We start from the raw sequence: 16,181 nt of genomic DNA on the forward strand, positions 1-16,181 counted from the left end.
GCACAGTGTGCAAAATAACAATTGATATAGATGCGGCATGAGTATTTGACAGTGGCTGAGATTAATTCAAGCATTCTATCCATTATTTATTGAATGGTGTCTCAATGTAAGGCACAGTTGCTGGATGCGGGCCATGCATAGTACATGGGCGATCCCATGCATCCACCCATGGGGTTTGATGCAAATCCCTATTTACAAACATTCATGTACAGAGAGGGAAATGTTTTCTTTTCTCCTTGTTTGTTCAACTTTGCATGCATGCAGCATAGTACAGCAGGAAAATTGTTAAAGGATAGTATTTGCATTGCAAGGATCCGCAGTGTTTTGATATCTGTTTTTCTGTTTACTTTCCAGTACAATTGATCCTCACTGCTTTGATACATCAGAAAATCCCACAGTATTTTGCCCTGCTCCCCCTGCCTTAGAAAATGGATATGTAAAGGTAAGTTTGAAGACCATATACTTAAACAAAACAATGAGGGTAGTTATCAAAATTAATCATCATCAAAAATTATTTAATCAGGTATCAAAAGGAGAGTTAGCAGAATACATACATTATTTGCATGTGTCGGTTTAATTCCGATAAGATTCGAACATTAAACACAAATGAAGACATTGGTTTGTATGATAATGTACATTTTACAGTTGAGATACAGTGTGGATAGTCAATATTGTGTATTATAAAATGTGCTGGTCTCACCATTCCTAAATAAGTTTAACTAAATTCCTACTCCAGACTATCTGAGCCTGTAATTCAACTTTCCTCGAAAGGTCATCATTTTGGTCTTTTGGCAGTTGTGCCTGTGTACATGAGCCAGTAATGCATTAATTTTTTTCTGTCTGTCTAAATATTTCTTGTCTAATTTTACTGGATTGTCAGTGAAAGGAGATGATGCTTACTAAAGTGTTTTATGACTTTGAGCCGGTAATAAGCAAATCATTTGAAAGATTCCCCATCAATAACCTAAATGGGATTTGAGGCAGGATACATCCGTATGCCAATCCATTCTCTGATGGTCTAATGACAGGTTGACATAGCTGCTTGCTCTGCATCTGCATGGACACATGTAGTAATGCCCTGACAAGCAGTATCTACATGGGTTATTCCTAGATTGTTTCCATAACAGTCCAATGCAGCATCAAAATTGTTAAACATATATAGTATATGTTTCCCCCCTTTTTAACATATTTCTGAGTCTGCAATCTCCACGGCAGTCCATAGCAGGGGATAACCCCTGCCTCGGTCAGAGTCAAAACATGGTTAGACTCAAGCCACTTTCATAAGTAGAGGACCATCCATCCCAGTCCTAGTACCACTAAAATGATTAACCTAAAATTAACTGGTTGTGTTGTTACCCTTTTGTATGTATAGGAATTATCTTCACCTTTTTCTGTGATAACACATTGAAAACTACCTGAAAAAATGGTGTGGTGGAGGTGGGGTGGGTCAAGGGCCCAGAGGCTGTGCATGCTCAGAGCTCCTGTGATATTACATCCTTCACCTGCCTATGAGAAACAGAAATGCCCAGCCATGGTGTGCATTTAAATTTTTTTTTTTTGATTTTCAAAAACCTTTATTGTATTTTACAAGTCAAGTACAATAGGTGAACAAATGCAAATATGGTCCCCAAGTTACATACATAATGCGAATATTGAAATATGCTTCGACTTGTACCATAATCATACATTTCAGTAATGCAGATTCGAAGAAACCCCCCAATTCCCACCCATCACGAAATCAACACTTCCAACCCTAATAACCGAAAGTCCAAAGTAAGTGTCTTAAACCAATCCTACTTTCACCGACCAGAAGGAAATTACCTCACGCCTAACAGATGCCTCTGCAGCCGATTCAGGTCGTTGGGTGTATCAGAGACGCAACACCGTCCATTAGAAAAGTTCAATACAGCTGGAAAGGCCTAGCCCATCCACCCCGTGGCTTCCAGATCAAGTATCAGTCACACATAGAATAAAACGCAAATACTGCACACAAGTTGCATGCCCATCAAAAGGTACAATATCTATTCTCCAGGCAGTTCCCTCCCCTCCCCTGCATCCAAGTCATCCGACTGCTGACCAAGAAGGTATGTCCTGAACGGTGTCCAAATGTCTTTTGGCCTCGAGCGCGAGGGCAGTAATTCAGCGTAGTCCTGCAGCCTCTCCTGCCAGGTCGTCATGGAATCCAACCATCCCTTAAATTTAGGAGCCCTCCCACGCCCCCATCGACAAGCAAGTAGGCGCTTAGCCAGTAAGAGACTGAGGGCTAAAAACTTTTTATGAACAGTGTCTATTGTTTGTGTAAGGCCCAAGAGCGCCTGACGTGGGCACGGGGTCAACTGTAAGCCCAGCATGTCACCTAGTCCAGCAAAAACCTGTCCCCAATAGATGGCCACCTGGGGGCAAGACCAAGCAAGGTGATAGAAGTCGGCCCCTGCAGCTCCGCATCGGGCACAGGAGTCTGTAATGTATGAACCGTAGCCTGTTGTTACTCGTAATCGCCTGTGTGTTGATGCAGCTATTGTCCCACTGTTCATCTGTTAGGGGCTCTCCCAGGTCACCATCCCAGTCCGCCCTGGCCTTGAGAGTAGTGGGGCAGGGAGCGGCCTGCAGGTGTTTGTATAACAAGGACACAACATGTCTGGGGGCAACTGACTGCGCTACAGCATGGAGTGGAGCAAAGACCTCAGGTTCGGCAGGGAAAGACGGGGTGAGGGTACGAACATTTTGTCGCAGCCTGGCAAAGAGGAAGGTATCCATAGTAGATGGAGCTATGTCCCCGAAAAATTGTTCCGCAGTGCGAAAAGTACCCTGCATGTACATGTCTCCCCACAATCGAAGTCCCAGTTTCCTGAACAGTTTGTGGCATATTACTTCGCAGGTGACTAATACCCACGGGTCATTCGCGAGGGGCAAGTTGGGAGAGTAATAGAATGTGCAGTTAAGAGTGCGCGCCATCCGATTCCAGGCCAGCACCGTACAGTCTACCGTGGACGGGTCACGTTCCCTCCGTCCAACAGGGAATGAATGTATCCAGTGGGGGCCATAGGTGCCATATAGCCATCTTCGAGAGCAAGATGCGCCATGTATGGCGGCGGATGGAACCAGTAGACAGCAAAATGGGCTTGCGCGCAGTCGTAATATTTCTCGAAGTTAGGCACTTCAAAACCGCCCTGCTGAAAGGGGAGCATGACTGTAGCGAGACTAATCCTTGCCTGCTTTCTGCCCCAGATTAGTCTGATGACTTGGGAGTTGAGGGAGCGAAAAAAAAACCCGCCCGGGTTATATGGAATATTGATAAACAAATACAGCAATTTGGGCAGTAGGAACATTTTTAGCAGTGAAATGCGGCCGGCCATAGAGAGGGGGAGACGCAACCATCTAGTGATATTATCAGTTAGTTTGTCCAATACAGTGCCATAGGTGGCCCTCATCAATGCATCCCTGTCCCTGGTGACTCGTATACCCAGATACTTCAGCTCATCTTGTTCCCAAACCAGTGGGTAATCAAGTTGAAATGAGGGAGTGTTATCGGTTAAAGGGAAGATTGCAGATTTGGCCCAGTTGATTTGCACCCCTGCGATCCCCCCAAACTTCGTGATCTCCCGCAGCACTGGATTTAAGTTGTCACGGGGCTTGTCTATATAGAGTGTAATGTCGTCTGCGTAGAGTGAGATCAGAAGTTGCCTGGACTGGTAAATGAGGGAGCAGGGGTTGTGTTTTTGGCGCAGTATCGCAGCAAGCGGCTCAATTGCGATGGCAAAAAGAATTGGAGAGAGGGGGCAGCCCTGGCGTGTGACTCTCTGAACCTTGAACGGGTCGGACCTGGCCCCATTAAGTAATACAATAGCCGTAGGTTTGTGGTAGAGCAATTTTATCCAATCAAGGAAGCTGAAGGGCAGACCCATAGATTGCAGTGTGCCAAACAGGTAGTCCCATTCTAACGAGTCGAAGGCCTTGGTGGCGTCCAGGAATACCGCCACTGCATCACATTTGGGGTTTAAATCCTGCAGTACAGTATGGAGGGTGCGGAGGTTATGCGAGGTCGCCCGGTTAGGGACGAACCCGGCCTGATCGGGTAATACTAATTTCTCCATAAGGAGATTTAATCAGGTGGCCAGCACTTTAGCGAGAATTTTGGTATCGCAGTTGAGGAGAGAAAGGGGGCAATAGGAGTCGCAGGTGGTAGGGTCCTTATCAGGTTTGAGTAGGGAGATAATGAGGGCTTCACGCATTGTGTGGGGGAGACTACCCTCTTCCAGTGCAGCGTAATATACTTGCTTCAATATAGGGGCTAGCATGGGTGCCAAGAATTTATAAAAATCAATGGGGAGGCCATCGGAGCCGGGAGCCTTGCCCGACCTCATGCCCATAATGGCGTCCATTATTTCATCTATCTCTAATTCGTGGTGCAGAAATTTCTGTTGACCGGTACCTAGCCATGCCAGTGCCACATCCGCAAAGTAAGTGGAAAGGTCAAGGGTTTCCGTCCTATGAGAGGAGTATAGCTTTTGGTAATGGTCCCGGAATACCCTGAGCTGGTCAGGAAGATTTCTATGCACCCCACCAGCGTCGTCATGTATAGTGGTGACATAGGAAGCGAACCGAGGGGACTTAACGGAGTTAGCAAGTGCCTTCCCCGGTCTATCTCCCTCGCCGTATATTTGGGCCATATGCAGATGGCCTAGGAATTTACATTCCCTGTCCGCTATTTGCGTGTATTCTGTGATTTTATCGCGAATATGGGCATTAATAGTCAAGTCATCTGGGGTGCTTTTAAGAGAGTTCTCTAGGTCTTGCAACTCAGCCTCCAGTTTACGCAGGTCAGCGCGTAACGACTTCAAAATACCTCTCCCCTTGGATATGCACCAGCCTCGGACCGTGACCTTGAAGGCCTCCCACACGGTAGTGTTGCTGTCCACCGAGGAGATATTGCGGTCAAAAAACTCTTTTACATCTTGTTCTAATTCAGCCTGAAAGGCAGCGTCTCGAAGATGAGCGGGGATAAGCCGCCAGGACAAATAGGGGGAGCAGTCCAGGGAGACATGCAGTTCCAGAAGGACAGGGGAATGATCAGAGAACGTACGCGGCAAGTGCGTTGCATGGGATATCCAAAGGGGGACACCTGCAGAGACAAAGACATAATCCAGGCGTGCCCAAGTGGAATGCAAAGTCGAGAAGTGGGTACCCTCCCGCAGAGTAGGGTCGAAGTGTCTCCAGGCATCAGTCAGGATTCCCGATTCGACAATGCCAGAGAGTGCGCGCTGGGTATTAGTGTAGTGTGCGGGGAGCAGCTGAGATCTATCCATACCGGGCTGAAGTGCAGTGTTAAAATCGCCCCCCCAAATGATATGTACGATGCCCAAAGTTTGTATCTTGCCCCATAGTGTGAATAGGGTGGAAGGGTCATCTACATTGGGCCCATAATAGTTAGCAAATAGAACAGCATGAGAGTGAAGACGTCCCCAAATAAGGCAGAACCTACCCTCTCTATCACTATCAACCCTTCCCTAGCGTGAACGTCACACCACGTTTAATAAGGATTGTGACGCCTCTGGAGTAAGAGGAGTAAGATGAAAAGGAGCGGCAGGCTGCCCATCTTGTAGCAAATTTCATCTTGGTGCTGGGAACAAGGTGTGTCTCCTGCAATAGTGCAATGTTTACACAGTGTCTATCTAGGTACCCCAAGATGTGCCTACGTTTTCTAGGGTTATTGAGACCTCGGACATTTCATGTGACCAGTTAATTTTTTATGTGGGAAGCTATACAGTGGTGGTAAATACCACTTAAATTGATTGTGTGGGTTACCCACATTCAAATTTGAAAGAACTCTGGCCATAAAAGCAGAGTGTGGCCAGTGCCATTGGTGGTAGTACTGGCCTCCTCCATCTAGGACTTGGGGGTGTCAATGAGAGCTGATGTGGACGGCTGGAATGAGCAAAAACGAAATGGAAAAATGTGTAAGACTTGCAGCTTACTGGATGTGTGAGCAGGCTGGTTAGCACCTCCCGGAAGTCAGTGGGCATAGAAACAAGCCACCTAATGAGCAGATGGGAGCTGCGGGCAGACATCTCTCACCAATGGAGCTACTCCTTTTTCATCTGGTCTTGGAGTCCCTTTTTTATCACAGCTTAGTATGATGGACAACCATACCTAAGAGGAAAAGGGCATGCTGCGCCTGTTGTGGCTGCCACATGATGTTGGCAGAACACTCCTCCTACCCATAAAGATGCATTCAAAATTGGTGATGTCTGTGTATAACAGTTGACAGTAATGGCAGAAAGGGGAAAGACAAAGGAGGAATTATCTGGGGTTCAGGGGTCACAGTCTCAGTCACAATCTCAGCAGGGGACAACAGTGGCAAGAGATGATTATGATCTCCTCAATCAGGTAGATCTGACTAAATGGAAATCGATCTTACTCCAATTCTTTAATGCTTTCTATACTGGTACAGAGTGCATGACATGTGAGCTAGAATCTGCAGAGAGGTTTGTAGAGGAGAAAATGGAAGGGCTGACTTCCAGAGTCCTGCAGGTAGAGCAACCGTTTGCAAATACAGCATGGAAATTGGAGGGTTAAGCTTATGAGACTAAGGCTGACTCGTGAGACTTGGAATCTTTCAAGAATTGCACAGTGGGGACTGCAGGGAGTCTGAAAAAAGGATACTGTAGATAATTTGAGGAGGGCTGAGCTCAGTCTTCTGGGTGTTACCACAACCTCTAAAGTGGACTCACTCTTAGAGGTCATGGGAAAAATATTGCTGTTTCTCCTAGGGCTTGTATTTGGTCATATACAAGGGTTCAGGCTTCCAATCAAGCTGAAAGATGGGTTTATTCCAGGGGAGGCATAGTGACGGTGGTCCAAGCCTGCATTGATTGTCAAAATGTGCTGCTGCAGGGACCATGGTTGTGATGTTTGGAGACCACTGCGTTCTCTTATTTTCAGATATATGAGGATGAAAGATTTACCAGCAGTAACAAAAGAGTTGCCTTTGAAAGGAACAGAGCCCTCTGCAGGCTTCCCAGTCCAATGTGGGCGACACATAATGAGACTAAAGGGGTCATTACGATGTCGGCGGAATCACTTCCACCTGACACTGACTCGGTCATGGGACCGACTGACACCCGGTTGTCGGTCCAAACAGCCATTAGAATGTGAGCGAACACTGTTCGGTCACACTCTTATATTTCCCTATGGAAGCATGCATTATAGCCGTTAACCGGTTGTGATGCATGCTCCTACAGTGAAATGGGAGGTGCAGTTCATCCATGCAGCCCATGGCACGCACCTCAAGGTGCCTTCCACAAGGTGCAGGGATCAACAGGGGGGCACCTTAGGTGCCCCCTCAGCCTCCGACTGGATGCCGTGCACCAAAGGGGTCCCTGCTGGAAATCATGTGGGAAAGATGCTTTCCCACATGATTTCCATGTCAGACCGACCGGCAGGGAAACCGTATCGGAAAACGTGCATTGTAATCTCGAGGGCGGAAAGAGCCGTTATTGTGATTACAGGCCACATTCCGACTGTCGGACGAACTCTCCGAGCCTGTTGGACGCCAGCCTGAATAACCGGTCGGATTCCTTTTCCGACCGCCTCCATCAAAATGAGGCGGTTGGCAAGGAATCTGACCGGCCCATTACGATATTTCTTTTCAAATGTCTGAGCCGGCACATCCTATTTGAAGGAAGAAACTGCAGACTGGGAAGACTGATGCATTTGAATGTTTGAGGTTTCTGCTCAGTGTACTGGGAGTGGATTTATATTGGTTGGAAGCAATCACGTTCCTTGCTGATAAGTTAGTTCGTAGCTGGAGAAGCAAAGGATGAAAGGTTAGATAACCTGGTAAGTGAGATATTTCCTCCCTTTTCTCTGTCTTTGTTAATTTTGTCCTTCTCTGAGTTGACCTAAATAGGCCTTTGTTATTGGTTTTAAGAGTTTCTGATAGAGATGACACGTTTTTGGAAAATGTTGCATTTAGGCCTTTACTCTTTCTTGTCTGTTACATGATGCTTATATTTTTGACATTACATTTTTAGCTTCAGCCACCGTGTTTAACATTCAAACTTAACAAAGACTAGTAGGCACAATTTGCAATAGAGTTGTTGTCCACTGGCTAATTTGATACAGTGGTTTGCAAATGAGGACAGGTACAGCCTTTGGTTCAGAAACTATAATATTCATAAATATCAGTCACCCATCCATGATCATTTTGGCTGCCTGGCATTAAGGCATTTTATTGTGTATACTGCACATACATGCGTGCCATTTATGCTCTGTGTTTAAGGCTCCAAAATGTACTTGTTGCATTATCAGACAGCTTTCACGCACCCTAGAGAATGGTGTTCATATACATTTTAGGCAATGATCCCTTTCTTTCCTGGGTCAACATGATCATGTTTCTGGTTTATCCCATTGCTAGATTGAGTGTACTGTCAATCAAGGAACAAGACGTAAGTCCTATCCTTCTTGACTTCAAGAGTGATCTCACTTTAATTAATCATAACTGATTTTTCACAAAGATGTTTGTTAACCTTTTCTCACTTTTATTGAAAACGAAATCAAAAAGAAAAGATGTATCCATATTTCTCAAGTGAGCGGCACCAATGATTCCCACCAGATCATGTTAAATATGGCAACCTTATGCCATGGGATGTCCTCAATATGCCAAGAATAGCCACCACATGATAAAGATGGCTATCATATCTATGAGACAATATCACTCCACAGCCACAGGCACACTAACCGATATACATATTTACATAATGTATGTCTGCAGATACACACATCAAGTAATGCGCTGATTACCCCTTCACCCCTAATCTTCATAATTTTACTCTGTCAAAGTGGTTTGCCAGTATCTGAATACACACTCATATTTATTTTCAAACACCAGTTTTCCACTTTTAGCAAATAAACTATGTTCCCTCAAACATCAGCTTACTGTTTTCTAAAAAAGACTTTAATTTTTACTAAAAATAACTTTTGATCTTTTGACGTAAGCCTCGACTTCAGCAACAGCAATTTAACATTTTCTGAAAACAAAATTGGTCTTCCAATACCAGATTTCTTTTGTTAATAAACTAATTTTGTCGAAAGAGAAGCATTCATATTTATGGAAAATAATGCTTTAAAACTAAAATTTTGCATACCACCAGGCACAACCTACATCATTCTACTAAACAAAGGTACAAAGACCTGAATACCAACACAACACACTACTGTTACATTCCTCCTAAATAACCCTTTACCCCAATTTACACAGCTGACATCACTTATAATATAATTCAGCACAATCTAGATGCAGTATTCATAACTGCCTCCAAAATCATGTTCATGGATATATTAGCAAACCTCCTAAAAACCTTTGATGACAACCACTGTAAACAGAACTCTAGAAATATCAACCTCTGAGGTGTAACCCCTTTAAAACTTACAAGATCATAACGACTACTGAGCCCACACTTTTCGGCCACTAGAACTAGACACATAAAGAGGAAAATCATTATGATCCTCCCAGCCATTCATTGGTTGCCACGACTCTTAAACTGGACAGATCCTTATTTAAATATATTTTGACAATGCACCTTGTGGAGCACCATTGGGTCAACTGAAATCAGCCAACATCTTTTCTAAATAACTCCAAAATGATAATCTTGCTGACCCTTTATCATAATATATCAACACCTTCATGAAACCACTAAGCACAATATTGCTGTACTGTGCCACAAAATATGCCCAAGCTGCAATAAGTTGCATGTTCCCGCTCACATATACCAACCAATTTTGATATTTCTATGTGTTTGAAGCCTGATAGTGTTTTGGCATGGGAAACCAACTTCAGTCCTTACATGTGTGCTTAAAACGTCATTCTTTAACATTGAGCCATTAACTTTTGTATTGTATCGCATTGCAGCATTTATATAGCACTTACTATTCCTAGATGGGGCACGGAAGTGCTTATGTGAATGTGTAGCAATCTATGCCATGTAGGGTGAATGGTTGGAAGGTTGTATGTTGTCTTTCTTTTGTGATCCTATGTGGAAAGTGTTTCCATGTCACGAGTGAGGACCACCAGAGTGTGGTTATCATGCAATGGGATGTGGTGCATAACAGCGTGGTGGATGATGAGCTGTGAGAGCACAATTGTATGGTTTGCAGTGTGCTGGTACCTTAAAAGAAGACGCCTGCAGGTCCCTTTATGGCATTTCCTAGAACTACAGTGTGCTTAACTCTGTTTCTGCACTGGTTTGACCAATCTGAGATTTGTGGTAGAGATTTCCTTCGAGCGAAAGGTATCTTTCGGAGAGACTGAATAATGGGAGTCATGCATTCTCTTGGGTGCCCTTCAAGCAATAGGAAGCTTTTGGAGAGACTGAATAATGGGAGTCATGCGTTCTCTTGAGTGAAGTCGGAAAAGAAGCTTTGTGGCAGCATTGTAGATGAGTTGTAATTTGCTTATGATGAAAGCAGGTGTGCCAAGGTATAGGCTGTTGGCATAGTCAAAGTAGAAGATTACGAATGTGGCCAAGTATTATTGAAAGCATCCAACAAGCAATCAAAGTATGAACTAATTAGACACAGATAAGAAACTGACTTGACTTCCAAGATAGTGAAAATCACAACCAATTCAAAAAGAGTATCAGAGGCAGGGTAGGGAAGGAAAGTTAAATAGCCACAGAAAAAGGTCTGATCACATCATAAAAAGCAAATATATTTAAACTGGTAGCAGACAAGGGAATCCCTGGAGATTGAGCCAGAGAAAACACTGCTCAAATACAACGTACAAAAGGTATATCTGGGAAAGACATAAGAATGTTGAAGAAAGGGAGATGCAGTAAAACCCAGAAAAAAAGTCAGACGTTGATGGAGGAATAAACTATGAAATGGAATATATATATATTAAACTTATTATTAAACGTTCATCAGTGTCATTACACAGTAATACAATAGCAATGGTTAAAGTGGAATTTTAAGGAGATGCATCCCGAAAACCTAAACATTCCTAGAACATTCCACAATGTCCTTAGACCAGAGAAACTCTTGCTCTCTTTACTAACAAAAGAGCACCTACAGCAGGATTAAGAACCATTGAGGGTTGGCCCTACTGGAGTTCACTTGTTAAGTAAGGCATGCTATATTTTCAGATTGATTAAAAATGCCAATCCAGCATACCAAAGTGGTCATATACTTGGATTAAAGAAAACATGCAGTATGCAACTGATTCATTAAGATACTGTCCGAAACATAAGGCATTACAACTAAATGCTAACATCTTTTGAACACTAACAATCAATCATCAATATAAAGCAGTATTGGTATAGTATAACAAAACAATTTACAAGAATACAGAAAATAATACATGTGTTGTGAAAGAAAATATATTCTTACACAACTGTTCTTCACATTAAAATATGCATTACATGCTGCCATTAGATTGGGAAATTGCATTTTTGTTGTCTAAAATCCAATTCTCATTGCTATGATTGCACAATGTGAATGGATTTTAACAATAGATAATCATTAAAAGTCAAAGGCTCCTGCAAAGCTTTACTTGGTAACCTAGCAGGTCCAATATAGCGATTGGTTACTGGCATCACAACAAAACAGCACCTGATGTTTGCAATCCTTTGAGATCTTGTCATCTCCTCATTTATTTATATTTTTAATTGTATTTTTAACTGGATGTTTAATTCGAAGGGTTGTCGCACCTTAGCATCCTGGTATTTCTAGCCAGTGGCGGCCGGCATGGTTCAGGGGTGGCAGGGCAGTGGGTGGTTTGGGGGCGAGGGGTGTGAAAAAGAAGTAAAGAAACATACCTCCTTGTCTCGTCTCTCCTCAATCATTACCACATCTCTCTTCCATTTTCTTGCTGTGTCTCTCCCAGATAGGAACAGAAGGCACCCAGGCTCCCCTGACTAATACAGCATTGTGATTGGTCTGAGCTCCTTGATTAGCACTCAGCCAGGGAATGGAAACCTGGGCATTTTCTCCACCCAGACTGTAAACGGCCTGGGGGGTGAGCATGCAAAGTGCACATTACTGTTGGAAGGTCCGAGTCGGCCGACGAAACAGTCATGTGCAATTACAGAGTGCCCACCACTCCTCCCCCTGCTCCTTTGTGAGCCAAGCAGCCCTGCAAAGCTGATGCAGCAGGATCAAATAAAATGATAATAACATCAAGTTATTATAATTTTTTTTTCTTTATTTCACTGCTGCAAAGTGGAGTAGCCGCCACTGCATCAAGCATTAGACTACTGTATTTTAGTGTGGTGGTCCACATCACTGCAATAAAATGCGAAGTCACGCATTATAGCACCTCCTTTGACACTACTTGCGCTGACACAGAAAAAGCGAGAAGCACTCATTGAGCAATCAGGCTCTCGTGGCAAAGTGTGCAACTGCACTAGTATGGAAGTGCAGGTCTGCCCTGTACACTTTGAGAGGACAGTCATTCGTAGCAGAATTATATGGCAGTTGAGTGAGTCATGCCGGCCTGGGGCTCAGCTATGCTGACTGAATAATTCACACAGTTGCTGCTGAGACTCCCAGGCCAGCCACAGCAGTATTCACATGACATCATAGCATCATGTGGCTTGTACCCAATTGCTGACAGCCTATTGTCAGGAAGTCAGTGTCTCTGAGTGAGGCGGGTCTCAGTTAGGTTTCTTTAGTATGCCAGTTTAATTAGTGCCTTGACAGAAGCTGTGCAGCACAGGATCAATATTTCCATAACTTACTCACTGGATAATCCAGTGAGTAAGTTATGGGAATAATGATCCTCTGTCTGCTTCTGTGGTGGTCTGCACCGTGTGCAATGTGGCAGCCAGCATGATGTGCCAGAGACTCCGCGGCAGCTTGCCTCACTCAGGTCTGTGTGAAGTGATGATTCTTTTGCAGCCTGAGCCTAACTGTACCTCGTGGTGGTGGCGCGCAGTGTGCTGTGGCAGCCAGCGTGATGCTGCAAAACTCTGCAGCCAGCTCTTATGTGAAGTGATTTTTGTTGAGAATAGGATAATTATTTACAGCCTGAGCCTGTACCTCACTGCTCACCTCAGGCTGTTGGCGCCCACCGCGGTGGGTGCCCTCTGCTGACTAACTCCGACTTTACTCGTGCGTACAGTGCGGCACGGAGTCTGCATGCACAATGTTTTCAAAGCCTACAGTCCCCAGCACTGGCACACAATTGCTGCCTTGCTGGTTTGAAAACATCAGCTGTGCAGCTCCACGTGTTTGTCAATGCCACACTGCACCTGGTGCTCACCTGAGGGGTGGAAGATGCTTTGTTTATAACATGGGTTTAAATCACCTGGCAGTGAGGTTGAGTTATTTGTGTGTCAAGTTAACTCTGGTGAATAAAGGAGTGTTGGAGGAGAATATGAGTTTTGTCTAGTGACAGTTTTCACAAAAGAACATGAACCACGCTTATTCGGCAAAACGGTATTTTATGAGGATTAGCTGTGAGTTACTTCTTTTTACTATGTTAGTGATCAGATCGGGAGGATTCTGAAAAACTAGATAACGATCTGAAGTCCATTTAAAGTGAAAGGGAAGGGCATGTGCTTATTATTTTGAGGGGCAACTTTAACACTGTATTGTGCTTAAACAATGGGAGGGACGTTTGTGGTATCATGAACGAAGAGGACAATAGTGTCACCCACTCTCCACATACACATTATGGGGAAGCACTTAATGAAGTAATGTTTGGCCACAACCTTGGATTCGGGAATGAGATATGGGTCACACCTGCTCCCTTTAAAAACACTTTTAATGGCAGAGGAAGCTTCACAATAACAGATTACATTTTCTTATCAAATAGATACTCAAATGGAGTGAAGTCTTTTGATACTCACAATATCACTCTGAGTGATCATTTTCCACAGAGTATTTCCCATTCACATTGAACACGACAGGCACATTCTGCGCCTAAATTCATGCACGTTCCTCAAAGCTTAGTAATAGATAGAGTGAACGGTTATTCTCTGCGTTGGTCGATGGTGGATCCTCTAGAAATTACAAAGAATGTCGTGACTAAGAGTAAATACGCCATTGTGGCCAGTTTAGATGAAAATGCAACACCTGATGTAGTTCTGACCTCTTGCGAGCATATCACAGGAGTCATAAAAGAGGCTCTATTTGTACAAAATAGCAAATCAAACAGTAATATAAAAGGGTGGTTTGATATAAAGTGTACGCCGGCCTACGTTAATCTAAAATATGCAACCCATAAAATCCTTAGAATTTGCTTGACATAAAACAAGCAAGGAGGGCCTATAAAAATGTGCTTAAATTACGTAAGGTGGAGTTGAGAGATGAGCTTTGGCAAGCACTGCACGAGGTCTCAGCGTCTAATGATGGTGCAGCCTTTTGGAGGGCAGTGAAGACCCCTTTCTTGGAGTCAGGGGATGTTATGTTATTTTAGCAGGTGTGAGAAAGTGGCTCTATATATACTGGACTAGAAGGAAGTACAGTGTGTATAGAGTCCACCAACCCCAGAGGTATAACAGAGGTTAAAGTCAGAACTGACCTTACTCTCCAAAGTGGTAGCTTTGTCGAGCAGTAAGGCAGTACAAGAGGACAGTGTAAAGCATTTGATGTACCCACTCAGTCAGCAAAAGGTTTCACACACTCAAGGACTGAACTCCAGGCCAGTTGTTTGTATATCCGAAGATATGGTTGTTTTATTTTTAGAACCAACAATTATAAAAATATACTTTTGAAGTTACGAGTACTCGCATGTAAATACTTTGCAGAGGAGCAATAAGTTTGTACATACAATAATTACAGGTTAGCTGATAAGCAATACAGTTCTGAAACACACTCTAGCATTGAGCTCAATGGGTTTTCATAGGAAAGTACAGTTGATTACTTTATTGATTACTTTGGTAGTTCCAGGACTACATCTTGGATTCAGTCCTGAGGTCTAAGCTGAAGCCAGATTAGCAAAAACGTTTTAGTTACAGTGATGATTTTTCCTAAATAGAAAGCTGTTTTAAAAGTTCACACTTAGAAAATTTTCGAGGTGATTCTCACAATGTTATTCAATGGGAGGAAATTCAGGTTGCAGAAAAGGTATGATCGCATTACTTTTGTAACCCAGCACTAGTCTCCTAGGGCCAGCACTGGGGGCTCAACTCAAAACAGGTAGGTAATTGCGTTTCAGTATTTTGTACGATTTTTAAAGAATATTTGCAGTTTTCAAAAGTAGACAGAAGAAATTTCATAGAAAAGCAGACAATGGGTTCCTATGGGGAAAATACAGGTTACTAGTAAACCCGCTAGGGATTACTTTTGTGGATCAGTACTGGGCTGAAAGGTACAGTACTGGCTTCTCTCCTGGTCACAGGTGAGTATTTTTGAATTCGGACTTCGGCTGATTTTATAGGAATATTTTCAGTTTTCAAAACTTCACACTTAGAACATTTTCGAGTCAAAAATGGGTCAATGTTATCAAATGGCAGGTAAGTGAATTACCGGTTTCCAGGTGAGTACTTGGTTGGTGAAGTTAGGGTTCTGGGCAAAGACTCAGGGGTCCCCCAGGGTCAGGTGAGTAAAATTAGTTCAGTCCCAGCAGCGCTGGGGCGGCAGGGTGCAGAGGTAGGTAGGCCCAATGTTATCCAATGAGGAAAAGGGGGCCTTCGGTTGGTGGCTGCTGGCGAGCAGGCCACGCGGCTCTGGGAGCTGGGCTCCTGGTCACTTGCTCAGGGCAAGGGGGGAAGTAGGATAGGACAAAGAGGTCACAGCCAGCGGGCACTTGGGCGGCTGGGTGTAGGGTGCGTTTGAGCCGTCGGGCGCTCAATGTTATCCAATGAGGAACTTGAAAAAGGAGCAAAGGCTGCAGGCTCGGGGACGGTGACTCTCCAGGGGCGACCAGCACTTCGAGAGGTAAGTTGGGATGTTGGAGTGGTGTGGCTCACTGGTTAGAGGCGGCAGACCCGGAAGCAGAGAACGGCCCGGGACCAGGGTTCAATTGCCGACGCGGCAGGGTCGTGGACCAGGGTCAGCGGACTCGATAATTCTCACCTCGGTGCCTACTCTAACCAGGGATCACACTCGGCAACTCTGGGCATTAGCTTGCCTCATCTCTACAACGGCCCCCCACATTCGCCGGGGATGCCTGGTTTCACCTTAGAGATACCCAGTAGGGACCATCTCACAGGGATAGCCAGGACGGGTTCCCCAGCGGT

At 44.2% G+C, this 16,181-nt stretch overlaps 1 protein-coding gene across 1 annotated transcript in view; it reads left to right on the plus strand.

Annotated features, from left to right (window-relative positions):
• The window catches only part of C7 (complement C7), a 643,094-nt gene that overhangs the window by 391,485 nt on the left and 235,428 nt on the right, over positions 1-16,181 (plus strand). Inside the window, exon 13 of the mRNA XM_078675005.1 lies at positions 355-442. Within this exon, the coding sequence (XP_078531131.1) occupies positions 355-442 (88 nt within the window). The remainder of the gene's footprint in view (positions 1-354; positions 443-16,181) is intronic.

This window comes from Lissotriton helveticus, chromosome 2_1 (genome assembly GCF_964261635.1).
Source record: "Lissotriton helveticus chromosome 2_1, aLisHel1.1, whole genome shotgun sequence".
Taxonomy (NCBI): Eukaryota; Metazoa; Chordata; class Amphibia; order Caudata; family Salamandridae; genus Lissotriton; species Lissotriton helveticus.